Source organism: Aulonocara stuartgranti (assembly GCF_965226115.1).
Source record: "Aulonocara stuartgranti genome assembly, chromosome: 17".
In the NCBI taxonomy this organism is placed as follows: Eukaryota; Metazoa; Chordata; class Actinopteri; order Cichliformes; family Cichlidae; genus Aulonocara; species Aulonocara stuartgranti.
Window position 1 is genome coordinate 20,152,813 of NC_138953.1, and position 27,705 is coordinate 20,180,517.

The 27,705-nt window shown below is 42.4% G+C and overlaps 1 protein-coding gene and 1 long non-coding RNA gene across 6 annotated transcripts; one reads left to right on the plus strand and one right to left on the minus strand.

The window, feature by feature from the left end:
- Positions 1-3,856: 3,856 nt before the first annotated feature.
- Positions 3,857-6,293, plus strand: LOC309692907. The gene is made up of 2 exons (XR_014272516.1): positions 3,857-4,533; positions 5,544-6,293. It is a non-coding gene; the product is annotated as an uncharacterized lncRNA (long non-coding RNA).
- A 102-nt stretch (positions 6,294-6,395) lies between these two features.
- LOC309692895 (tetraspanin-6-like) lies at positions 6,396-27,367 on the minus strand. Of its 5 annotated transcripts, none has more exons than XM_082511751.1 (9): positions 27,004-27,367; positions 21,714-21,764; positions 19,265-19,390; positions 19,083-19,157; positions 18,446-18,532; positions 17,971-18,105; positions 8,718-8,750; positions 8,545-8,628; positions 6,396-8,059 (listed from the first exon to the last, which is right to left on the minus strand). In XM_082511751.1, exons 1-9 carry the CDS (start codon positions 27,061-27,063, stop codon positions 7,973-7,975), a joined length of 738 nt encoding a protein of 245 aa, XP_082367877.1. In that variant the 5' UTR covers positions 27,064-27,367; the 3' UTR covers positions 6,396-7,972. The 5 variants fall into 5 exon arrangements, with proteins under 5 accessions (XP_082367877.1, XP_082367880.1, XP_082367881.1 ...); XM_082511754.1 differs by having other exon boundaries at positions 21,714-21,792; XM_082511755.1 differs by lacking the exon at positions 27,004-27,367 and adding an exon at positions 22,025-22,490.
- Positions 27,368-27,705: the final 338 nt, after the last annotated feature.

The window sequence follows — 27,705 nt, forward strand, 5'->3', positions numbered from 1 at the left end:
AGTTTAGGTTTCGGTTTCATGTTCACACCCCGTTGCTGTTTGTACCCACTGCTGTAAATAAACACTCACCTGCACCAGAGCTGCCGCCTTTTGGGTCCTTACTACAAATCCACACGGCTTGCCCCGCAAACCGTGACAATACCATTATTCTTAAGGATGAGGAATTTACCTCTCACTTCTCTGCAGAATTTAAAGCGTTTTTGGATATCAACACCCCCTCAGCTAGTACTGCCTCTGTTTTGTGGGAAACATGCAAAGCTTATGCGAGGGGCCTAATTATTTCATATTCTGCGACAAAGAAGCGACAACGGATGGAGGAACAAAAATCTTTAGAGAGCGAATTGATGGATAAGGAGAAAACATATATTGCCTCCCCATCACCACCATTATGGCAAGAAATAACCGCACTCAGGTCAGCGCTGAATTGCCTTCTTACCAGAGATGCAGAGAAGAAACTTAAATACACCAGACAGAGGTTCTACGAGCATGGAGATAAGGCCGGTAAATGTCTGGCGTACTATGTTAAGAAGCGCGCAGAATCTAATACCATTGCAGCGATATCTGATGAAGGTGGCCACAAGATATATGAAAACAAACTGATAAATGACTGTGTTAAGAAGTTCTACGAAGCCTTGTACTCTTCTCAACAAGTCCCGGAGGGGGAGCAGCTGATGCATAATTTCTTTACCCAATTCGACTTACCAAATTTGTCAGAGGAACAGAAGACTGCCCTTAACAGCCCTATAACTAAGACCGAAGTGTTTAAGGCTATTAAATCACTACGAAGTGAAAAGTCACCAGGGCCTGATGGCTTCTGTTGTGAATTTTATAAACAGTTTCGGGATATTATTGTGGAACCGCTTCTTGATATGTTCAACCACTCCTTCATTACGGGTAAATTCCCGCAGACACTGAAGGAAGCCAACATTTCCCTAATTCTAAAGAAAGGGAAGTGTCCTGATTTGTGCGGATCCTATAGACCTATAGCCCTCTTGAATGTGGATAGGAAACTGCTTTCTAAAATTCTGGCCTCCCGCTTAGAAAATGTTTTACCTGTGCTGATAAGGAAGGACCAGACAGGCTTTATAAAGGGTCGAAACTCAGCCACCAATGTTAGACGCTTACTGAACGCTATTGTGGCTTTCAAGCAAAAATCTATTGACGGCCTGGTGCTTTCTCTCGATGCGGAGAAAGCATTTGACAGAATTGAGTGGTCTTATTTGTTGTATACTCTGGGCAAATTCGGCTTAGGGGAGAATTTTATAAAATGGGTCAAAGTTATCTACAATAATCCACAGGCAGCAGTCCTGACTAATGGACTTAGGTCTGATTACTTCAACACTCATAGGGGAGTTATGCAGGGCTGCCCCTTATCGCCCCTTCTATTCGCTCTGGCCATAGAGCCTCTTGCTGAGGCCATAAGGGCGACGCCCACAATACGTAGTTTAGAGATTGGACAGCTGTGTCATAAAATAACCTTATACGCGGACGACATCTTGATTCTTTTGACTAACCCTGTAACATCCGTACCCAGTCTCATTGAGGTGACTGACAGGTTTAGCCGTTTCTCTGGCTATAGAATCAATTTGGCTAAGTCAGAGGCCATGCCTCTCGGTACTCTTTTCACAATGCCGGCTACTGTTCCTTCTTTTCCTTTTAAATGGTCTCCTAATGGATTTGTGTATTTGGGGATCTTTATTACCCCGTCTCTCGACCAATTGTACAAAGCCAACTTCACACCCTTATTTGGCAAACTCAAACAGGACCTAGAGCGGTGGGCGTCACTTCCTGTCTCCTGGCTAGGACGCATTGCCCTGATCAAAATGAATGTGCTGCCCAGGCTATTGTATCCTATCCAAATGATCCCTGTCTTGTTCTCTAAGAGAGTACTGAAGGACATAAATGGTTGGCTTACCTCTTTCATCTGGAACAAGCGCAGACCCAGACTCAAGATGGCAGTGTTGCATCTGCCAAGCTCTAGGGGCGGCTTGGATCTACCTAATATTAGATTGTATCAGCTTTCTGCCCATTTAAGATTTGTGAGCGACTGGGTTAGGGGTAAAACCTCAATCTGGTCGGATATTGAGACAGCTCTGTCACAATGCAAACTGAGCGATCTATTATTTTGTAATGATTTTAACGGAATTAAGGCCCTTTGTACAAATCCTGTAACAATCAACACCCTAAAAGCGTGGCGAATTGTCCGCCGTCTTGAGGGAAGATCGAGAATAACATCAACCTTTACCCCTATAATGAATAACCCTGCTTTCCCTCCGGGTTCCTTGGACCCCGGCTTTCAATGATGGTCTGATAAGAATATTAAGTCTCTTGGTGACCTTTTCTCGGGTGGTGAACTCATGTCGTTTGAACGACTTACCAACAGTTACGGCTTGCCTAGACAGGATTTCTTTCGTTTTCTGCAAATACGACACTATATCACTCACAGTACAACCCTTGCTGAGCACCCTGAAGTATCTGATGTTGAGAAGGTTTTGTTTAGGCAACAGCTGAAGGTGTCGCTGAGTTCATTTTATCATGTGCTTAATGCTTTGACTACCACTGATGCGCAGGGGATTAGAGGTGTGTGGGAGAGGGAACTGTCGGTAACCATAGATGAAGATAAGTGGGATACCGTTTGGTCTCTCGCAAAAAGGATTTCAATTTGTACTCGGACAAGAGCAATCCAACTTAAGATTTTACACAGATTACACGTATCCCCTCACCGCAGACACCTCTTCAACCGCTCTCTTTCCCCTGTGTGTCTTAAGTGCAAAACTGATGTAAGGGCTTTAACTCACTGTTTTTGGTCCTGTTACAAGCTTCAAGAATACTGGGCTGACATTACAGGTGAACTGGGGAAAATCTTCCACGTTGATATAGAGATGGACCCTTTATCTCTGATTCTAGGTCTTCCAAGTGACCGCCTAAAAGCGGCGGCCAACAAAAGATTGTATAACACTCTAACATTTGCAGCCAGGAAAAATATCCTCTTACAATGGATCAACGATAGGACTCCCACTGTCTGTGGCTGGTGCAAAATAATTTTTGAACTGATTCCTCTGGAATATCTCACACACGTTATACACCACAGTGTGGGTCAGTTCTATGGGATGTGGCACCCCTTTTTGGACTATATTGGACCGGACCTTTCCGCTATCTTATTCAAAGGACTACTACGCACGTGATCACCACCCGGGCGCTGTAAGACTGACTCACCACCTCTTGTATGTTATATTTTGTATTTTGTATCTTGTATTATGCCTTATTTAAGAGCTGTTGTGTACGTTTTGTGTTTGTACTGTTTTGTTGTTCTGTGTCTAATGTCGAGACACTGTCTTGTTAAAGGAAAATCTGCAATAAAAACAATGATGAAAAAAAAAAAAGAGTAATCTGGCCAAGAGGACAGCAGACAGCGCAACAAATATATCAAGTGTACCTACATTACAACCAGAGTTATGAAGATACTTGAACAACAGGTAATTATTGTATATATAAAACCCCTTTGTAAACCATGTTCACCGAAGTCTATTTACCAACATACATAAAGATATTACACACGGAAACATTGGAAATCAGTTTTGGCAGGCGAACACTTTTTGGCACAACGCTGGCAATAATTCATACGTGTAATTAGCTGAGTAATTCCTAAATACGTGTAGATTAAAGGAAATTATTTTACCTAGATATGATTGTCTCTGATGAGCCTAAGGTACAAAACGTGCGGGTGACAACGATAAGGTTTTTCTAGCTCCTCAAGAAATAAAATTGTCCACACAACGGAGCAACATTTGTGGGTCCATTTTAAATTTTTCGCGCTGTGGCGTTAGCGACGGAAAAACACATAAGTAAGGGCAGAGTTGAAGGCTAGGAGGCTGTCCACAGCCCGTCTGTTATGTTGGATACTCATTGTTTGTTCAATAAAGTTTCTATAGAGAAAAAAAAGGGGGCTGTCCACAGCCACTCACTTCCTGACTACCCGTCCGTCTAAGGACACTACCTTGTGACGTAGGTAGGTAGTGTCCTTATGAGCATCCTTCCCCTGAATTCGGACACAGCCAGTGATTCATTCAACTCGTTTGAGCTGTGAGCCAGGAGGGAGGAGGTTAGTGAGTCCTGAGTGATTCGCTTCTACTATGAGGGTGTGAGTAACTCAAATGTGCTGTTAGCATGCTAGCTGAGCGATGCTACAGTGAACCGAGGAGCTGTTGTCTTGATGTGTGATGTGAGCTTCTACTCAGGGTTTTTTCTTCCAGTTCAGAGCAGGAATGTTTTTGTTAAGAAACTGGCTGTTGTTTTTTTACCCACAATTTTAATTATAAGCTAGATATATTTCTAATAATGGGATTAGTTTGCTAACAGAAACAGGGATGAGTCAGTGAGTCAGTTGCGCTTGTGAATCATGATTCACGAGTCAGTAAAGTGATTCTCGAGTATTTGTTCACGAATCGAACATCACTACGCAGTAGCACAGGAACAGAGCAGGAGGGAGAGACTGAGAAAGAGAGCCAGGGACAACAACATCACATTAGAAAGGTACAGTAATGACCCACAACTATTTTCAGTTGCGGATGATAAAGGATTCAGAAAGTTTATTCATGCAGGCCTATATGACAGAGAATATGCATCTTCTTTTTGTTTTCATATTTTAATTTATATTTAATTGTGTTGTGGTTTGCAGTGTTTTGTGGTGTTACACTTTAAATATGTTTAAAAGGAAAAAGCTGAAAATTTAAATAGTTAAAAGTTGAACTGTGAATAGTTGGGTTTTGTATTATATGATTTATTTATTTCAATTTATGTGGAGTGAAAAAATAAAATTATATTTACGGTGGCCCCTAGAGACAAAGCATGTACAAACTTCAAAACACATACGAACTCTGAAGCACGTACCAACTCCAAAACACGTAAACACTCAGAAGCACGTAAAAACTCAGTGTAATTACTATTTTGTTTTGAATTGGAAATAAGCACTTGTGTTTGTTTTGATGTGTGTGAATAAACACCAGCAAAAGCCAGATGTGTTTTTTATTCATACCATCAGTGTTAGGTTGGTGCATTGTGTGCTTATTAATGTGATGGCTTGTGTTAACTGTTTGATACAAAAATACCATTTTTACGAAGGTTTGGACAGTTAAGCAAGGTTTATTAGCTTTTGCAAGAAAACTACAATGTTTTGCTGATTTGGTGAAGGGTTTTCTGATTTGTGTGTAGAGTTTTGCAAAAATAGCCAATAGTTACAAAAAATATGCTTAAGCCATCAGAAAAAACGGTAAAAACTCCTGAGATTCATAAGAACACTGCAAAGCATGAAATCTGAACAGCTTCTGTAGCTGATTTTGGGCGTGGGAACATTGTTTACTTTCATGTTGTCTCCAACATCACAGTAGATAAAGTCAAAACATTTTGTCTTCCTGTAATCAGCTCGCCACCCCTCATTTCTCCTATGAATTTCTGGCATGAGTCCAAATGGCAGTTTAGCTCTAATATGCTGATCTCTCTTTTTGTTTCCTTTGGTTTTCCTTTCATGTTTTTAATGACTCAAGATCAGAAGAAACAAACTCAGACTGGAGAATTTAATTTCACACCACACACAACCCACATGCTCATCTGCTGCAGGATTGTACACCATTACTGCCACCTTGAGGCTCATCAACTCTCTGAGATAACCCAGGATGGCATTTGCATTATCTGACCAATCCCAATTATGGAAAAGCGCACTAGCAGCAGAGCAGCTGATTTTACAAAGAAAGATAAAAATGCACTTCAGGAGGTTAGACACATGGAAGCAAAACAGCTGCTGGTTGGTATGGTTGGTATTTCCCTCTGTTGTAGTCAAAAATTGTAGTTTCAACACTGTTTGTCTGTCTAGTACAACAAGTCACAATGGAGTGAAAATATGACAACAAGTTTGTAGAAACTAAAGAAAAATCAGTGGTTGTCTGAAGATTGTACTGATATTTTTTTGTATCAGTTACTGATAACAAACTCAGCATGCAGAACATAGGAGTGGAACATAAAAGGAAGCTTTAATTCTGATAAGACAAAATAACAGAGTCCAAAGGTAATCAAGTCATCAAAAATGTGCACATTCTTACAAAAACCTAAGAGAAGCTAAATCTCTCAGGTTAAAGTCTCAAAAATCTCTAAGAAGAAAAACAGAAATCCCCCAAATTCTCTTAGATTCTCAACAGCACTGGGGGAAAAAACAAAAAAAGATTTTTCCAGAAATCATAATTTTAAGCTAAGAGGGTTTTTTTGTTTGTTTGTTTGTTTGTTTGTTTGTTTGTTTGTTTGTTTGTTTGTTTGTTTGTTTAGAAAACCAGCTTTTCCTTTTTAAATGTGTCCAGGAAACTAATAACTCATGGGAGAACATGCAAAATCATTCTAGGAACTAATTCAAAGGTGCTTCTAGAAAGAAAATTATCAATTAACATGGAAACTCCAGTAAAACTTCAAGCTCTGTTAGAATTACAAGTTTCAACAAAAAACAATTTTTTTAAATTAATTGTTCCGACTTGGGATGGCATGTCCCAGTGATACCTGAATGGCTCGCCCTTGATAAGAACCAAAACTTATTCTGTTTTTTCTCCCTTTTCCAACTTTAATGGAGGGCGCTACCTTTGGAGTAATGTCCTTCCCAGTTCCAACCCAGTTCCAACCTTCTGTCATGGCCTTGGTCTTTGACCCAGTTTTTGAGTTTCTTATGGGATTGTGATTCTTTTTTTTTTTTTCGATTTAAGAGATTTTCATACTAGTTTTTTGTATGATTTAATCTTCAGTTTTGCAATTTTTTTGTGTATCTGAGTTTGTTATTTCTAGCTCCTGGTTCATAAAATCTTTGTTGTGATCTCCCTCTTGGCTGTGCCATGTCGATTTGACTAATAACTAATATGATGAATAAATCTGCCCTGTTTAACCCTTTAATGCTGTTTGGACAATCAGTTGTGTAGTGGAGGAGAAGGTGTGACAGTGTGGGGGTGCTGTGCTGGTGACACTGTTGGGGATTTATTCAAAACTGAAGGCACGCTGAACCAGCAAGGCTACCACAGCATCCTGCAGCGTCATGCCACCCCATCTGGTTTGTGTTTAGTTGGACCATCATTTATTTTTTAACAGGACAATGACTACCGTGGAATGGACATATTTTAGCGACCTTTTTCTTGAAGGATGAGGTGCTGGGAATAGAGAATGTTAAACTAACTACCAAGAAGGACAGTGATGAAGTGCTGTGCCAGATTGCCTGGCCTTCAGTCACCTGACCTATACCCAGTCAAGATGGCTTGGGATGAGATGGACCACAGACTGAAGGCAAAAGGGCCAACAAGTGCTCATCATCTCTGGGAAATCCTTCAAAACTGTTGGAAAACCATTTCGGGTGACGACCTCATGAAGCTCATTGAGAGAATGCAAAGCAGTAATCACAGCAAAGGGTGGCTACTTTGAAGAATCTAAAATATAAAACATGTTTTGAGTTATTTTACACCTTTTTGTTTACTACATAATTCCATATGTGTTCATTCATAGTTCAGATGCCTTCAGTGAGAATCTACAATGTAAATAGTTATGAAAAAAAAAGAAAAGCCATTAAATGAGAAGATGTGTCCAAACTTTTCACTGGTACTTATAAGAAATCGAGAGACAGAGAGTCCGATTTTGAGATCTAATTTCTTTACTATAATTGGTCTCTATTTAAGATGACTAAACACTGAAAATCATCAAATAACAAAAAAGTTACAAAGCTTTTCAGAAAATAAATTTTTGCTTTTAAAGCTATGCTTGGTATGTTAAAAAACTGGAAGGAAAAGAAAGACATTACTTACAAAGCACATATTACTATTTTTTTCTTTTCTCACTCTCTCTTTTTTTTGTGAGTAAAACACAGTGAAATAAAAACGAGGTGACATCCTGATCACGACTCCTGTTGATGCACTATAACCCAAAGGCCAGAGGACATGTGGTGTGGTGGCTCCCTTTAATATTTCCTCAAGTACATGGATCCTCTACTGTCGTCACTTTTGACCTGATTAATCATGCAGATGGTAATGAGCAGGCCCAGCAGCTATAAAGACAGAGAAGAAGAATGATCAAAATGTATTGTTTGTATGTACTGCTCCAACACTGTAATGACTGGCTTTTAGTCTAAAGCTGAAGAGTTTCCAGCTTCATGCTAGTTAAAGTTGAAATCAGGAGGCTAATAAGCTACATAAGATAAATGAATATTATAGATTAAATTAAAAAGAAAAAAACATGTGAAATGTAAACGTTTTGGCTTATCAAGTTTGCAACAAAGTGGCCAAAAAAGTGGACAATAAAGACTGTAACGCATAGATCAGAATAACATCTTCAAATTCCATATTTTGTTTGATTAGCAGTCCATTGACCAGAGTCAAGTACTATGTTAAAATGATTTTTCACTGTTGAACAGTTATTGAATGTACAGGTTAAAGGAGTCAAAGGTGATTTTGACAAAATCTTAAAGAACAACAGAGTCAGTGACACACAGAGGTAACCATGGCAATAAAATAAAAAAACGATAGAGCTTACTGCTATAACAGCAAATCCAAAGAAGAAGCCAAACAGGATGTTAAAGAAAAGGTTCAAAAGTTCAAGGATAATGTCATAGCAGGGCTGCAGAAGAGAAGAGAAAATGGTAATTATCTGACCAGCAGTACAGTGTACAGTGTTTTGATTGGCTGGTAGGTCAGATGATTGAATACCTGTTCATAGATTTCATGTGGGCCACTGGTTCCCTGCAAGAACACAAGAGCAAAATGTGGATGTAAATAGAAACAGTCTGTTAATGTTTTAGGTTGTTTTATTCTGGTGAGATTACACTCACCAGCCTCTTTGTTAGATACTCATGTTCAACCCCCCATCAATGCAAATCTCCTTCAATTCCGATTCTTGTTCATGTAATATAATATAATATACCCCTCCGCGAATCACTACCTTATCATGGTGGAGGGGTTTGTGTGTCCCAGAGATGCCAGGGCCTATGTTGCTTGGGGGCTTTTACCCCCTGGTAGGGTCTCCCATGGCAAGTTGGTCCTGGGTGAGGGACCAGGCAAAGAGTGATTCAGAAGACCCTTATGAGAATATCACCGAGGGAACAGTTTACCCTGCCCAGGATAAGGTTACTGGGGCCCCGCCCTGGAGCCAGGCCCGGGGAGGGTGCCTGAGGGTGAGCGGCCCGGCAGGGCACAGCCCGAAAAGGGGACATGGGCCCATCCTCCTGCAGGCCAACCACCCTCAGGAAGCGGCATAGAGGTCAGGTGCATTGTGCGCTGTGCGGCGGCCAGGAGCAGAGGTCCTGGCTGACTGATCCCCGGCAACCAAGACTGGCAATTGGGACATGGAATGTCACCTCTCTGGGGAAGGAGCCTGAGTTAGTGCGTCAGGCTGAGAGGTACTAGCTAGATATAGTCGGGCTCACCTCAACGCATGGCTCAGGCTCTGGAACCAATCTCCTGGAGAGGCGCTGGACTCTGTCTTAGTCTGGAGTTGCCCCTGGTGAGAGGCAGTGGGCTGGGGCGGGTATTCTAATATCTCCTCGGCTTGCTGCCTGTACGTTGGGGTTCTTGCCAGTGGGTGAGAGGGTTTTGTTCCCTGCACCTTTGGGTCAGGGAACGGGTCCTGACTGTCATTTGCGCTTATGCGCCAAGTGGCAGCTCAGAGTATCCAGCCTTTTTAGAGTCCCTGTGGGATGCTGGAAGGTGCCCTACTGGCAGACTTCAATGCTCACATGGGTAACGACAGTGTGACCTGGAGGGGCGTGATTGGGAGGACCGGCCTCCCTGATCTGAACCCGAGTGGTGTTTTGTTATTGGACTTCTTGCAAACCAAAGTTTGGCCATAACGAACACTATGTTTGAACATAAGAGTGTCCAAAAGTGCACGTGGCACCAGGACGCTCTAGGCCGCAGGTCAATGATCGATTTTGTAGTCGTAGCACCAAACCTGCAGCCATGTTCTGGACACTCGGGTAAAGAGAGGGGCTGAGCTGTCAGCTGATCACCACCTGGTGGTGAATTGGATCAGGTGGCGGGGGAGGACACTGGACAGACCTGGCGTGCCTAAACATATAGTGAGGGTGTGCTGGGAACACCTAGCAGAGCCCCAGTCCATGAGATCTTCTTCGGCAGAGCTTCGATAGCATTCCAAGGGAGACTGGGGACAATGGGTCCGAATGGACCATGTTCAGCACCTCCATTGCAGAAGCTGCTGCACTGAGCTGTGGCTGCAAGATGGTTGGTGCCTATCGTGGTAGTAACCCCCAAACCAAATGGTAGTACCCAGAGTTGAAGGGAGCCACCAGGCTGAAGAAGGAGTACTATTGGGCTTGGTTAGCCTGTGGGACTTCGGAGGCAGCTGACAGGTACCAACAGGCAAAGCAGAATGCTGCTCGGGCAGTGGCTGAAGCAAAAACTCGGGTGTGGGAGGAGTTTGGAGAGGCCATGGAAAAAGACCTTCGAATTGCCTCAAAGAGATTCTGGCAGGAGGGGAACGCGGTGCTCTACCTGTACTGTGTATAGTGCCGGTGGAGCGCTGCTGACTTCGACTGAGAAAATTGTTGGGCGGTGGAAGGAATACTTCAAGGACCTCCTTAATCGCACTGGCACGTCTTCCATGAAGGAAGCAGAGTCTGGGGCTGAGGGGGATGACCCGCAAATTTCCGGGGGTGAGGTCACTGAGGCAGTTAAACAACTCCTTGGTGGCAGAGCCCCTGACGTGGATGAGGTCCGCCCTGAGTTCCTGACGGTTCTGAATGTTGTAGGGCTGTCCTGGCTGACACGCCTCTGCAATATTGCATGGAGATCAGGGGCAGTACCCGTGGACTGGCAGACTAGGGTAGTGGTCCCCATTTTTAAGAAGGGGGACCGGAGGGTGTGTTCCAACTACAGGGGGATCACACTCCTCAGCCTCCCTGGGAAAGTCTATGACAGGGTGCTGGAAAGGACACTCCGTCTGTTAGTCGATCCTCGGATACAGGATGAACAATGTGGTTTTCGTCCTGGTCGCGGGACACTGGATCAGCTCTTTATCCTCTCAATGATACTTGACAGCGCATGAGAATTTGCACAACCAGTCTACACGTGTTTTGTGGACTTGGAGAAGGCATTCGACCATGTCCTTCAGGGTGTCCTATGGAGGTGCTGCAGGAGTATGGGGTGTCTGGCCCATTGCCCATTCGATCCCTATACAACCATTGCAAGAGCTTGGTTCGCATAGCCGGCAATAAGGGGGACTCGTTCCTCGTGGGTGATGGGCTCCGCCAAGGCTGCCCTTTGTCACCGATTCTGTTCATAACTTTTATGGACAGGATTTATAGGCGCAGCCAAGTGCTGGAGGGCTTTCACTTAGGTGGCCTCAGAATCTCATTCCTGCTTTTCACGGATGATGTGGTTTTGTTGGCTTCATCGGGTGATGGCCTCCAGCTCACACTGGAACAGTTCGCAGCCGAGTGTGAAGCAGCAGGAATGAGGATTAGCATCTCCAAATCTGAGGCCATAGTTCTCAGCCGGAAAAGAGTGGAGTGCCCACTCCGGGTCGGGGACAAGTTTCTGCCCCAAGTGGAAGAGTTGATGGGAGAATGGAGACAGAGATCGACAGACGGATTGGTGGTGTGGCTGCAGTGGTACCGGCCCGTCATGATGAAGAGAGAGCTGAGCATAAAAGTGAAGCTCGTGTGAAGCTAATGAGTGAAGCTCATTATTATTATTATTATTATTTTTTATTTTATTTTTTTTCTGTTTTATTGTTATCATCCGAATCTCAATGGCCCAACCTGTTTTGATATATGTCTTTATATCGGTTGATACTTGCTGTATTGGGCCTGATATGTTAAATTACATGTGCAAAACTTTATAAATAAAAAATTATAAAAGTGAAGCTCTCAATTAATCGGTCGATCTTTGTCCGTACCCTCAGGGTCACGAGTTCTTTTGGGCACTTTTGGTAGTGAACAAAAGAACGACATTGCGGAAATGAGCTTAATTCGAAGGGTGGCTGGCCTCTCCCTTAGAGATCTCCCTTAGAGGGAGGTCTGGGCCTCTCTGTTTACCCTACTTGTGTGAGGAGGCCTACCCATTGTAATGTGGTGATCTTTTTGAGAGATAGCCTTTATTTGTCAGTTGCAGGTCTTTTGCCCACAACCGAGATGACAGACCTTGCCGACCGTACATACAATACACAAACATCACATTAGGGAGACAGGTCAGGCTAGGTAGCGAAGAAAAAAACAAAAGAAATAAAATGTGTAACACAAAAGGATAATACAGGAATGCACAGATATCAACACACCATAGGACAATAAACACAGACAAGCAGCATGGGAAAGTGTTCCAGTGTGTACATCTGATCTGGGACCGCTGCAATCTTCGACTGCGCCTCCAGCTGACCCGATGTCCACATCAGAGGGGAGGTAAGCGTTGGAGGTGGTGTTGGATCCGGGGCAGGGAGGGTGATGCGTCAGTGAGTGGTTATCAGTATCAGTATATGTATGTGTTTGCGTGTCCATAGTTCAGCTGAGACAGTGTCCTTCACCCTGCCAGGCTAAGTAAATAGTCTTTCAGCCAACCCAGGTGGCCTTGCATGGAATGGGAAGGAACAGACTCAACACAGTCGTTATCAGGGAGTTTTTGTTCGGCTCCAGCCTTGAGCCCACAGCTGGCGCCGAAGGGGTTGCCGGATTATGATGGTAATTTTTCTTTTGCAACAACTCATGAGAATTTCAAAGCTGTTCTTTAACACTCCGACACTGGTCTCTCAATCCGTCCATCGTGTATCCGGCAGGGAAAGTACCTCCAGGGCACTCGGGCTCTCCCGAGCCCAGACTTCTCATTGAGAAAAGGGTGTCAATAGCATTCAGAGACCAGTTGATCAAATCCATAATTCTCTTTAGGTTTTAGAAACAGACTGTGAGAGTGTGTTCCAGGGAAAGTAATACAAAAAACACGAGACTAGACAAGGACATAAGCACGGAAGATAAGGGAGAGGAGAGGAGAAAAAGTGCGTCCGCCTCCTCCGAGAGCCTAAAGAGAAGTTTTTCCAGTTGAGCAGTATCTTGGCAATAATCAGGACCACAAGCAGAGGTGTTTTGATATATTTGGAGTTTGTTTAGTTCTTCCATATCGCCAAGTAAACAGAGGGAGAGGTGGTCAAGGATTTGGGATATTTTAGTAGTTATTTCTTTCCAGACGTTTTGTATTGGTGGACAGAGCCAGAATGCTTGAAGGTGTTCATCAGTGGTGTTGAGTGTGCAGTTTGTGCAAATGTCTTATTCACTAAGTCCTATTGGAGATAAAGTATCGGAATTTCAGGAGAGGTACCATGCCTCCAAAACGCACTCCTTCCGGTTCTCATCTATATATGTTCCCCCAGTTCTACAAGCTGTTCATTCTCGTTTACGTGCCCTACCCTCCCTCTTCTTTAACTCCTTCACTTCTGTTTAGTACATGGGGATCTGCTAGGCCCGGGAACCACGACCAGTCCCGTTCGAGGAATTCCCCAAACCGCAGCTGAATTCACATCCAAGCCATTTACCTATACAGGGAGTGCAGAATTATTATGCAAATGAGTATTTTGTCCACATCATCCTCTTCATGCATGTTGTCTTACTCCAAGCTGTATAGGCTCGAAAGCCTACTACCAATTAATCATATTAGGTGATGTGCATCTCTGTAATGAGAAGGGGTGTGGTCTAATGACATCAACACCTTATATCAGGTGTGCATAATTATTAGGCAACTTCCTTTCCTTTGGCAAAATGGGTCAAAAGAAGGACTTGACAGGCACAGAAAAGTCAAAAATAGTGAGATATCTTGCAGAGGGATGCACCACTGAACAAGACACACAAGCTGAAACGTCAAGACTGGGCCAAGAAATATCTCAAGACTGATTTTTCCAAGGTTTTATGGACTGATGAAATGAGAGTGAGTCTTGATGGGCCAGATGGATGGGCCCGTGGCTGGATTGGTAAAGGGCAGAGAGCTCCAGTCTGACTCAGATGCCAGCAAGGTGGAGGTGGAGTACTGGTTTTGGCTGGTATCATCAAAGATGAGCTTGTGGGGCCTTTTCGGGTTGAGGATGGAGTCAAGCTCAACTCCCAGTCCTACTGCCAGTTTCTGGAAGACACCTTCTTCAAGCAGTGGTACAGGAAGAAGTCTGCATCCTTCAAGAAAAACATGATTTTCATGCAGGACAATGCTCCATCACACGCGTCCAAGTACTCCACAGCGTGGCTGGCAAGAAAGGGTATAAAAGAAGAAAAACTAATGACATGGCCACCTTGTTCACCTGATCTGAACCCCATTGACAACCTGTGGTCCATCATCAAATGTGAGATTTACAAGGAGGGAAAACAGTACACCTCTCTGAACAGTGTCTGGGAGGCTGTGGTTGCTGCTGCACGCAATGTTGATGGTCAACAGATCAAAACACTGACAGAATCCATGGATGGCAGGCTTTTGAGTGTCCTTGCAAAGAAAGGTGGCTATATTGCTTGCTGATTTGTTTTTGTTTTGTTTTTGAATGTCAGAAATGTATATTTGTGAATGTGGAGATGTTATATTGGTGTCACTGGTAAAAATAAATAATTGAAATGGGTATATATTTGTTTTTTGTTAAGTTGCCTAATAATTATGCACAGTAATAGTCACCTGCACACACAGATATCCCCCTAAAATAGCTAAAACTAAAAACAAACTAAAAACTACTTCCAAAAACATTCAGCTTTGATATTAATGAGTTTTTTGGGTTCATTGAGAACATGTTTGTTGTTCAATAATAAAATTATTCCTCAAAAATACAACTTGCCTAATGATTCTGCACTCCCTGTATCTACTAAAACGCTGTCAAATCTAAAATAAAGACGTGGGCCTAGCTAGTGAAGTATGATTTTATATTGTATTACTTGTATGTTGGTGTTGTTAGACATGCTGAAAATGTTATTGCAGACTCTACTCCAAAACTGATTATCTGTCTGGATGATGGAGTCTTTTTCCCATTTGTTAATTTGAGCGTGAGGTGCATTATCATTAGAGGATAGTAGTTTATTTGGTTTTAAGGGTGGTTTTTGTGACTTTGCAATTTTATTGATGCTGTTTATTAGTGATGGTTGTCCTACGTTAGTGTTATTGATACTTATTTTGCTTTGATGGAGTGTTTTTGTTGGTTATGTTGACGAAATAATTTTCTGTCAATCCTGTATATGTCAATGAACTGTTGAAATGTTAAGAAGTTATTCTGATAAAATATGTGGCGGAGGTGTGTGATGCCTTTTTCTTTCCATTTAATGCCTATCAGGGTAATTTATTTGCAGTGATGTAAGGGCTATTCCATATGGGTGTTTGAGTTGTAGGTGAGAATATAGTGTTTTTTATTTTATTAATCTTCCAGCAAGCTGACAGTGTTTGCTGTTGCAGTGGTTTTAAGCCGTTGTGATGTGTGATTGTATTCCTGATAAATGGTAAATCTTTGATTAATCGATCTTTATAATCAGATTGTCTAGACCTGGATGAAGGTGATGGGTTGAATGCATCCATTTGATAAGGTATTGTAGTTGGTTATCTAAGAAGTAGTAGTTGAAATTTGGTGCTTCTAGGACTCCTTGGACTTTTGACTTTTGTAATATTTTTAGTTTTATTCTGGAGTTTTTGTTTTTCCAGTAGAATGAAGTTATTATTGTGTCCAGAATAGTGAAAAAAAAGCTTCTGCGGGTTAAATAGGGATCATTGTGAATAAATAGTTGAGTTTAGGTAATATCATCAACTTTATGGTGTTAATACGTCCTATAACTGATAGCTGTATTGTCAACCATTAATTTAAGTAATCTTTTATTGTTTTTGATAGGAGTCTTGAAAACTGCTGATGAATTTGAATGTGGTCACTGGATTGGTTTATAGAGTAGATACAGTGGGGCAAAAAAGTATTTAGTCAGCCACCGATTGTGCAAGTTCCCCCACTTAAAATGATGACAGAGGTCAGTAATTTGCACCAGAGGTACACTTCAACTGTGAGAGACAGAATGTGAAAGAAAAATCCATGAATTCACATGGTAGGATTTGTAAAGAATTTATTCGTAAATTAGGGTGGAAAATAAGTATTTGGTCACCTCAAACAAGGAAAATCTCTGGCTCTCACAGACCTGTAACGTCTTCTGTAAGAAGCTTTTCTGTCCCCTACTCGTTACCTGTATGAATGGCACTTGTTTGAACTCATCATCTGTATAAAAGACACCTGTCCACAGCCTCAAACAGTCAGACTCCAAACTCCGCCATGGCCAAGACCAAAGAGCTTTCGAAGGACACCAGGAAAAGTATTGTAGACCTGCACCAGACTGGGAAGAGTGAATCTACAATAGGCAAGCAGCTTGGTGTGAAAAAATCAACTGTGGGAGCAATCATCAGAAAATGGAAGACATACAGGACCACTGATAATCTCCCTCGATCTGGGGCTCCACGCAAGATCTCATCCCGTGGGGTCAAAATGATCATGAGAACGGTGAGCAAAAATCCCAGAACCACACGGGGGGACCTGGTGAATGACCTGCAGAGAGCTGGGACCAAAGTAACAAAGGTCACCATCAGTAACACACTACAACGGCAGGGAATCAAATCCCGCAGTGCCAGACGTGTTCCTCTGCTGAAGCCAGTGCATGTCCGGGCCCGTCTGAAGTTTGCCAGAGAGCACATGGATGATACAGCAGAGGATTGGGAGAATGTCATGTGGTCAGATGAAACCAAAGTAGAACTTTTTGGTATAAACTCAACTCGTCGTGTTTGGAGGAAGAAGAATACTGAGTTGCATCCCAAGAACACCATACCTACTGTGAAGCATGGGGGTGGAAACATCATGCTATGGGGCTGTTTTTCTGCCAAGGGGACAGGACGACTGATCCGTGTTAAGGACAGAATGAATGGGGCCATGTATCGTGAGATTTTGAGCCAAAACCTCCTTCCATCAGTGAGAACTTTGAAGATGAAATGAGGCTGGGTCTTCCAACATGACAATGATCCAAAACACACCGCCCGGGCAACAAAGGAGTGGCTCCGTAAGAAGCATTTGAAAGTCCTGGAGTGGCCTAGCCAGTCTCCAGACCTCAACCCCATAGGAAATCTGTGGCGGGAGTTGAAAGTCTGTGTTGCTCGGCGACAGCCCCAAAACATCACTGCTCTCGAGAAGATCTGCATGGAGGAATGGGCCAAAATACCAGCTACTGTGTGTGCAAACCTGGTAAAGACCTATAGTAAACGTTTGACCTCTGTTATTGCCAACAAAGGTTATGTTACAAAGTATTGAGTTGTATTTTTGTTATTGACCAAATACTTATTTTCCACCCTAATTTACGAATAAATTCTTTACAAATCCTACCATGTGGATTCATGGATTTTTTTTTCACATTCTGTCTCTCACAGTTGAAGTGTACCTCTGGTGCAAATTACTGACCTCTGTCATCATTTTAGGTGGGGGAACTTGCACAATCGGTGGCTGACTAAATACTTTTTTGCCCCACTGTATAATTTGGAACTGCTTAATATTGCTGTTGTGTGCAATCTTCCCAAATAAAACAGATGTGACAATGGTAGGAGGAAGGAAAGAAAATTAAACAAAACGCACAGATAAAGAAATAAACAAAAAAAATGTTAACACTGAAACACATAAAGGCATTGCGTACACAATGTTAAGAGCCTAATGACACATGAGTTCAGAGACAACTAGGTTAACTGTTCTTTTTGGATTTTATCAATTACTGTGGGGGGAGAGAAAAAAATATGAATGGAATGTGAGCAAGAAAGAGGGAAGGAGGAAAGAAAGAAAAAAAGGTAAAATAAATTAGCAGCGACAATGATAGCTTTAATGATCATTTGACATATAAAAACACCCAAAATCACAACACATTTAGTCATGAAATTGTTTTATGAACAATTTGCTTTTCAGCTTGACATTATAGTTCTATTCTGTAAAACCAACCTGAGGCTTGGATTTGCATCTAAGTGAGTTGGATCTTCCATTCATTGCTGATCCAGTATTTGAAGAAATGCATTCACAGGAGTCAGGGATATTATTACCCCAGTCTGTGGCGTTCCTAATTCCACAGCAATGAAACTGTTAACAAACAAGAGATTGACTTTAAACAACAGGAAATACTCAACAAAATTCTCCACTATTCTGTTTTTTATCAATATAGTGACTGTAATGTAAATATCATTGCAAAACAATTCAGTCAATATATGGTGCAATCAAAATGTTTTTTGACTCCAATCTTGGCTGATCTCCCCTTTAAGGTTGGTCCTTGTTCACCTCTGGGCCCTTCCAGTGCTACTGTTATGTTTAGGTAACTTACAAGTTCTGTGTTGACTACTTGTAAAAGCACAGTTGCAACAAAATCCACTAGGGCCAGTAGAAAGACTACTATTATTGGGGTAAATAGTGCAAAAAACATTACATTTGACTGTATCTTCTCAACCATACTTCTAATGACTTCTTCTCTTATGTTGGCCTTTTGTAGTTCATTCTGGAGGGCAGTCTCTATCTGGAAAAGAAAATAACATTTTAGTATAATGGTAGAGAAATGAAGAATATATTCTCCTCAAGACAGACAGACACAGCAGGCCAAAAAGCACAGAGAAAGCAGAGGGAAAGATGAAGCAATAATAATGTTATGGATTATGAGACAGCAGACGCTTAAGCAATAATATGTCCACTCATAACCAAGAGGCCCTTCAATGGTTCCTCTTACAGCAGTTACACTTTCTGATTTTATTTGTATCTTCCTGAAATATTTTGACTGAATCCTCATTCTCTGAAATGCTACTTGCTTTCTTTTTAAAGTACCTCTTAAGTCCCATGGTCATGGCCAACTAGGACGGTTGAGTAAACTGATCACTTGGTAGTGTGTTGGTTATTGTGAGTTATTAAGACTGAGATATAAAAAGCATACTGCAGAAAGACAATGAAGGTAATTTATCTCCAAAACATAAAAATTAAGTCTAGCGGCAAGATAACAGATGGAAATACTAAATGTAGCTGATCAGACAGCAATGGAGAACACAGCAGAATTAAGAAAGAAAAGACAAGATGACCTCATTTCTTCCTGTCGCTACATTGATGCCACCATAAAACATGATGATCATTCCAATCCCCATGAAGCTTGCAAACTGTACAAACAAAACAATACAAAGAGCATCCACAGTTATTGTTCTAATAACTATAAAATTAACACAGCATCAGCTTGTTATCTTGTTTGATGTGGAGTTGTACATACTAGTTTGAGGCCGATGATTGACTCACAGCACGTAGCAAAGATTCCCAGAGAGGAAATACCGAGGACGCCGATGGCAAACAACCAACCCCAAATCATGTCTGGCAAATCAAGTGATGAGAACTCCTCCTGAATGATAGGAAAGGACACCAACAATGGATTAATCTGGAAAATTATTTAGTTCTTCAAATGAAAAAACAAATCAAAAACAATCATCCAAAATAACATTTTAGACATGACTGTCCGGTCCATGTTAGACTGACTATCCCAACCCCCCCCCCCCCCCCATGCTACCATAGGTCACACAAGAAGCATTTCAAAACCTGAACCAGGCCATACGAGGACCAACCTGCAACTCACCACCCAGCAAGTAGCATTCCTGAGTGAAGAGGCCAGCTCATTCAATTCAATTTCATTTTATTTATATAGCGCCAAACAGTGTTGGGGAGTAACGGAATACATGTACCGCCGTTACGTATTTAAAATACAAAATATGAGTAACTGTATTCCATTACAGTTACCATTTAAAAAGGTGGTATTTAGAATACAGTTACTTTGTTAAAATAAATGGATTACATGGCGGTATTTTCCTGTTTCATTTTGTCGCGGGTCAGGACTGTTTCGGTTTTGCTTGACAACTATGTTCTGTTGTTCCAGGCGGCAGCATTATGGTTGCCATGGCGACTGTGTGTTTCCTGGGTGAGAAAGCGCCTTTTTGTTGTTGTTGTTGTGTAAAGCTAATAGGCAGGGACTCTCCTCAGCTCTTACTGGAACAGTGGCGCGGCTGCCCATCTGTTGGTCTTCCATGGTCTCTTGTGTTCTGGGGGCCTCTGGATGTCTGGAGTTTTGATCTCCTCCATACCCGCTTCACACCCTGGAGGACGGGGCTGTGGCCCCCCCACACTCCCTAGCAGATCATTACATGGAGAAACCTTTGGAATGCAAGCATGCTGATCCACACAGGTATGCACACATGGGTATTCACAGACGCGGACTAAAGCTTTCTTGGCTGCTGCCTCAAAGCACACTGTGCGCTGTCTATCTTGCGTGCTGCACAATATCGTTTATTATTTAGTAAATATTGATATCTATGACTAGCTAGTTTATTGTGATGGTGCTTTGTTTTCTCTATTATTATGTTGCTCTTTGTTGTTTGCTGTCTCCTCTGTTTGTTTTTTTTGTTTTTTGTTTTTTTTTCTCCATACAGGTGACCCAGGAGTTCTTTTTTTTTTCTCTCTCTTCCCCCCCTTCTCACCGTCTCTTCTCCCCTTTGGTTTTCTTTCTTTCTCTCCCCCTCTTTCTCTCATTCATTCCCCCTGTCCTATTTATTTAAAAAAAAAAAAAAAAGACAAAGGATGAACTGAAGCTCTGCCATCACGTAATGTCGCATACTGCTGTTTCTGATGTCATTTAGAAAAAAAAAAAAAAAAAAAAGCTAATAGGCAGAATGCTACAGGTATAGCCCTAAAGAATGTAGCATCATAGGCAGTGTAGTCCGTGCTGCAGGGAGAATGGATCGCCATACCCATTATGTGTCTGTGAGCGCGAGGAGGGAGAAAAAGGAGAGTGGAAAAGTACGAGTTGTCATCAAACAAAAACGGGAGCTGGAAGCATGTAAATATAATAATAACCACTGCAGCCAAGAAGAGTGCCTGGCGAGCCCAGTTGTAAGTAAGCTATTAAGACTCGACTGTACACTGTGTTCATGTTTTCCTACGAAACAATAAGTTCCATTGGAGCAGCCTTTCAACGCCTCTCTCTGTCTCTCACAAGCAAAGGTGACCCAGACAACAAAGTAAAGCTATTTTTCAGCTACAAGCCCAACACGGAACCGACGTATTAGTCAGAGGTCCGTTTACTACAGTTCGGAGTCGCGGACCTTCAGTAACAGTAATAAATCACACAGCAATAGTACATTCACGTAGTTGTAAAAAGCATGATAATATATTAAGTAATCCAAAGTATTCAGAATACGTTAGTCTCATTGAGTAACGTAACGGAATACGTTATAGAATACATTTTGGCGTATGTATTCTGTAATCTGTAGTGGAATACATTTTAAAAGTAACCTTCCCAACACTGGCGCCAAATCACAACAGTCGTCTCAAGGCTTGTGTACTACCTTTTTCTGTTAATGGTTTATATGACACTACTGCATGTCATGTTCTTGTACTTCTGTACTAAAAATGGCAACACATTGCAAAACAGTTGGGGTCAGGTAACAAAAGGCTTGACAAATAGTTCGAAAAATAGTATGGAAAAAAGGAACAACTGGAGGAACATTTTGAAACATATTTTGTTAACTAACAACAGGTCGGTAGCATGCTGGGGAATAAAATGTGGATATATTAAACATGTTAAAAGGAAACATTCTAAAAGAAAGTGACACTTAAAAAAATCAGCAATCTGCTTTGTTCTAATTAAAAACTGAAAAATTAATGAGACTGTTTACCTTATGGGTAGAGGTCTGTAGCAATCCGTAAATCAGCCCAAATCCAACTATCTGAGGAAAGAGACTCAGATCATGTCATCTGCAATAGCAAAACCAGAGTTCCTGTATGGTTGCCTAAATGTACCAAGGAAACATTTATTCTTTAAAAGATAAATTCATCAGGGACTTGTTTTAAAAATGTTTCAAAACAAAAGAAACAAAAGATAAACAGTACCACAGAGAATTTCAAGTTTAAACTTTGGTCGATCTGCCCATTGGTTAGGTTTGACCAATACAGAATATATATATATATATATATATATATAAAACACCCAGCACGCCCCTGCGGGCGGTTTATCCTTCAAGCTCGGGTCCTCTACCAGAGGCCTGGGAGCTTGAGGGTCCTGCGCAGTATCTTAGCTGTTCCCAGGACTGCGCTCTTCTGGACAGAGATCTCCGATGTTATTCCCGGGATCTGCTGGAGCCACTCGCCTAGCTTGGGAGTCACCGCACCTAGTGCTCCGATTACCACGGGGACCACCGTTACCTTCACCCTCCACATCCTCTCGAGCTCTTCTCTGAGCCCTTGGTATTTCTCCAGCTTCTCGTGTTCCTTCTTCCTGATATTGCTGTCATTCGGAACCGCTACATCGATCACTACGGCCGTCTTCTGATGTTTGTCTACCACCACTATGTCCGGTTGGTTAGCCACCACCATTTTGTCCGTCTGTATCTGGAAGTCCCACAGGATCTTAGCTCGGTCATTCTCCACCACCCTTGGGGGCATCTCCCATTTTGACCTCGGGACTTCTAGGTTATACTCGGCACAGATGTTCCTGTACACTATGCCGGCCACTTGGTTATGGCGTTCCATGTATGCCTTGCCTGCTAGCATCTTGCACCCTGCTGTTATGTGCTGGATTGTCTCTGGGGCATCTTTACACAGCCTGCACCTGGGGTCTTGCCTGGTGTGATAGACCCCAGCCTCTATGGATCTTGTACTCAGAGCTTGTTCTTGTGCTGCCATGATTAGTGCCTCTGTGCTGTCTTTCAGTCCAGCTTTGTCCAGCCACTGGTAGGATTTCTGGATATCAGCCACCTCCTCTATCTGCCGGTGGTACATACCGTGCAGGGGCCTGTCCTTCCATGATGGTTCCTCGTCTCCCTCCTCTTTCTTGGGTTTCTGCTGCCTGAGGTATTCATTGAGCACTCGGTCAGTTGGGGCCATCTTCCCAATGTATTCTTGGATGTTCCTTGTCTCATCCTGGACTGTGGTGCTGACACTCACCAGTCCCCGGCCCCCTTCCTTCCGCTTAGCGTACAGCCTCAGGGTGCTGGACTTGGGGTGAAACCCTCCATGCATGGTCAGGAGCTTTCTTGTCTTTATGTCAGTGGCTTCTATCTCCTCCTTTGGCCAGCCTATTACCCCAGCAGGGTACCTGATCACGGGCAGGGCGTATGTGTTGATGGCCCGGATCTTGTTCTTACCATTCAGCTGACTCCTCAGGACTTGCCTGACCCTCTGCAGGTACTTGGTGGTTGCAGCCTTTCTAGCGGCCTCTTCATGGTTCCCATTTGCCTGCGGGATCCCCAGGTACTTGTAACTGTCCTCTATGTCTGCAATGTTGCCTTCTGGTAGTTCAATCCCCTCCGTTCTGACTACCTTCCCTCTCTTTGTTACCATCCGACTACACTTCTCCAGTCCGAACGACTGGAGAAGTGTAGTCGGATGGTATATATATATATATATATATATATATATATATATATATATATATATATATATATAAAAACCAAAATAAACACACCCAGCACGCCCCTGCGGGCGGTTTATCCTTCAAGCTCGGGTCCTCTACCAGAGGCCTGGGAGCTTGAGGGTCCTGCGCAGTATCTTAGCTGTTCCCAGGACTGCGCTCTTCTGGACAGAGATCTCCGATGTTATTCCCGGGATCTGCTGGAGCCACTCGCCTAGCTTGGGAGTCACCGCACCTAGTGCTCTGATTACCACGGGGACCACCGTTACCTTCACCTTCCACATCCTCTCGAGCTCTTCTCTGAGCCCTTGGTATTTCTCCAGCTTCTCGTGTTCCTTCTTCCTGATATTGCTGTCATTCGGAACCGCTACATCGATCACTACGGCCGTCTTCTTCTGTTTGTCTACCACCACTATGTCCGGTTGTTTAGCCACCACCATTTTGTCCGTCTGTATCTGGAAGTCCCACAGGATCTTAGCTCGGTCATTCTCCACCACCCTTGGGGGCATCTCCCATTTTGACCTCGGGACTTCCAGGTTATACTCGGCAGAGATGTTCCTATACACTATGCCGGCCACTTGGTTATGGCGTTCCATGTATGCCTTGCCTGCTAGCATCTTGCACCCTGCTGTTATGTGCTGGATTGTCTCTGGGGCATCTTTACACAGCCTGCACCTGGGGTCTTGCCTGGTGTGATAGACCCCAGCCTCTATGGATCTTGTGCTCAGAGCTTGTTCTTGTGCTGCCATGATTAGAGCCTCTGTGCTGTCTTTCAGTCCAGCTTTGTCCAGCCACTGGTAGGATTTCTGGATATCAGCCACCTCCTCCATCTGCCGGTGGTACATACCGTGCAGGGGCCTGTCCTTCCATGATGGTTTCTCATCTCCCTCCTCTTTCTTGGGTTTCTGCTGCCTGAGGTATTCACTGAGCACTCGGTCAGTTGGGGCCGTCTTCCCAATGTATTCTTGGATGTTCGTTGTCTCATCCTGGACTGTGGTGCTGACACTCACCAGTCCCCGGCCCCCTTCCTTCCGCTTAGCGTACAGCCTCAGGGTGCTGGACTTGGGGTGAAACCCTCCATGCATGGTAAGGAGCTTTCTTGTCTATATATATATATATATATATATATATATATATATATATATATATACAGTGGGGCAAAAAAGTATTTAGTCAGCCACCGATTGCGCAAGTTCCCCCACCTAAAATGATGACAGAGGTCGGTAATTTGCACCAGAGGTACACTTCAACTGTGAGAGACAGAATGTGAAAAAAAAAATCCATGAATCCACATGGTAGGATTTGTAAAGAATTTATTCGTAAATCAGGGTGGAAAATAAGTATTTGGTCAATAACAAAAATACAACTCAATACTTTGTAACATAACCTTTGTTGGCAATAACAGAGGTCAAACGTTTACTATAGGTCTTTACCAGGTTTGCACACACAGTAGCTGGTATTTTGGCCCATTCCTCCATGCAGATCTTCTCGAGAGCAGTGATGTTTTGGGGCTGTCGCCGAGCAACACGGACTTTCAACTCCCGCCACAGATTTTCTATGGGGTTGAGGTCTGGAGACTGGCTAGGCCACTCCAGGACTTTCAAATGCTTCTTACGGAGCCACTCCTTTGTTGCCCGGACGGTGTGTTTTGGATCATTGTCATGTTGGAAGACCCAGCCTCGTTTCATCTTCAAAGTTCTCACTGATGGAAGGAGGTTTTGGCTCAAAATCTCACGATACATGGCCCCATTCATTCTGTCCTTAACACGGATCAGTCGTCCCGTCCCCTTGGCAGAAAAACAGCCCCATAGCATGATGTTTCCACCCCCATGCTTCACAGTAGGTATGGTGTTCTTGGGATGCAACTCAGTATTCTTCTTCCTCCAAACACGACGAGTTGAGTTTATACCAAAAAGTTCTACTTTGGTTTCATCTGACCGCATGACATTCTCCCAATCCTCTGCTGTATCATCCATGTGCTCTCTGGCAAACTTCAGACGGGCCCGGACATGCACTGGCTTCAGCAGCGGAACACGTCTGGCACTGCGGGATTTGATTCCCTGCCGTTGTAGTGTGTTACTGATGGTGACCTTTGTTACTTTGGTCCCAGCTCTCTGCAGGTCATTCACCAGGTCCCCCCGTGTGGTTCTGGGATTTTTGCTCACCGTTCTCATGATCATTTTGACCCCACGGGATGAGATCTTGCGTGGAGCCCCAGATCGAGGGAGATTATCAGTGGTCTTGTATGTCTTCCATTTTCTGATGATTGCTCCCACAGTTGATTTTTTTCACACCAAGCTGCTTGCCTATTGTAGATTCACTCTTCCCAGTCTGGTGCAGGTCTACAATACTTTTCCTGGTGTCCTTCGAAAGCTCTTTGGTCTTGGCCATGGCGGAGTTTGGAGTCTGACTGTTTGAGGCTGTCTTTTATACAGATGATGGATTCAAACAGGTGCCATTCATACAGGTAACGAGTGGGGGACAGAAAAGCGTCTTACAGAAGACGTTACAGGTCTGTGAGAGCCAGAGATTTTCCATGTTTGAGGTGACCAAATACTTATTTTCCACCCTAATTTACGAATAAATTCTTTACAAATCCTACCATGTGAATTCATGGATTTTTCTTTCACATTCTGTCTCTCACAGTTGAAGTGTACCTCTGGTGCAAATTACTGACCTCTGTCATCATTTTAAGTGGGGGAACTTGCACAATCGGTGGCTGACTAAATACTTTTTTGCCCCACTGTATATATATATATATATATATATATATATGTATGTATGTATGTGTATGTATATGTATGTATGTATGTGTATATATATGTATATATGTATGTGTATATATATGTATATATATATGTGTGTGTGTGTGTGTGTGTGTGTGTGTGTGTGTGTGTGTGTACATATATATACGTATATATACACATATGCATATATATATATATATACTATATATATATATATATATATATATATATATATGTGTGTGTGTGTGTGTGTGTGTGTGTGTGTGTGTGTGTGTGTATGTATATACATTTATGTATATATGTATACTTTTGCACTCAGAGTGCTCATTGCTAGAAGCAATGTAAATGTAATTTTAATAAAACATAGTAGGAAATATGTGTGCTAAGCATTAAAAATAAATCCTTATTTATTTGTTCTAAATTATGGAAAAACAGCTTCTTCTAACTGCCCAGTCTTTTAATCATTATATCTTGCAGCACTGCTTCACCATGGTAAAAGACAAAAAGGCTTCAGTGGTTCATAGTTAGATTAAAATATGAGAATGCTGAAAATAGTTTTTCCATTTCTGCATGTATGTCTTATTGTTGGGTCTTTACCTTACAATGTAAAGTGCCACGAGGCAACTGTTCTTGTGATTTGGTGCTACATAAATAAAACTGAAGTGAACAATTTTCTTTTTTTTAAAATAAACTTGTGAAAAATAAATCCTTTTAGTTTCTCTCTTTCCTTCAACATAAATAATAACAAAAATCAATAAATCAATCATCAAAATGAAATCCTAAAAACAAAAAAATAAAGATTCCACTTACTGCAAAAAGCACATTGAAGAAGACAAAAATGCACTTGAGACATCCATTAATTTTCCCCATCTTCAATTTTTAGAGGTGATGCAGTGAGGTTGTAACCCAGAGTGTAAGAATGTGCAGCTTTTCTGCCGTTTGTGAACACACAGAGTGAATGTGAATTCAGGAAGACGCAGAAGTGAAACACAAAAGGCTTCTCTGAGGACAAACCCTCACATCTATAGTAAGACCTCATAAAACACATGCAGTTAGAAAAAAAAACATGCTTTAGTTCTCATGAACTTAATAACAGGAAGCAAAACAAAAACTGAAAGAAAAAAACATATCAAAGAATTATTTCTGACTACTGTATAAAGAACACTGGCAAACAGAATGGGGGGGGGGGGGAGTAAACGTAATACAGCAGAGATAAGACTGCAGTCCTCCAGTCTTCCATTAAGAGCCTCAACATCGTCTTGGGTTTTGAGAGGTAAAACCACCCCTTCAAGGAATTATGCAACTAAATCAATTTTTCTACTTCAGCAAGGCATTTAACATCTTGCTATGAACCAGCTGAGTCTCCTTCACTTCATCTAAAATGGCAAGGACTTTTCGCTTGATTCACTGTGGCTGCTCAGTTTACTTTGCATCAGTTTAACACTTGGCCTAGAGAGGTTAAAGCACACAACATTTACTATAGCAGTCGTTCTCAAATTGTAATACGTGTAC

Coding starts and splice junctions, on each gene's coding strand:
- LOC309692895 (XM_082511751.1), bottom strand. CDS start 27,063: ATGGGGAAAATTAATGGATGTCTCAAGTGCATTTTTGTCTTCTTCAAT. Junction 8,751..17,970: donor GATGCAAATCCAAGCCTCAG/GTTGGTTTTACA, acceptor GTGTTCTTGCAG/GGAACCAGTGGCCCACATGA. Junction 8,629..8,717: donor CACATGAAATCTATGAACAG/GTATTCAATCAT, acceptor TCTCTTCTGCAG/CCCTGCTATGACATTATCCT.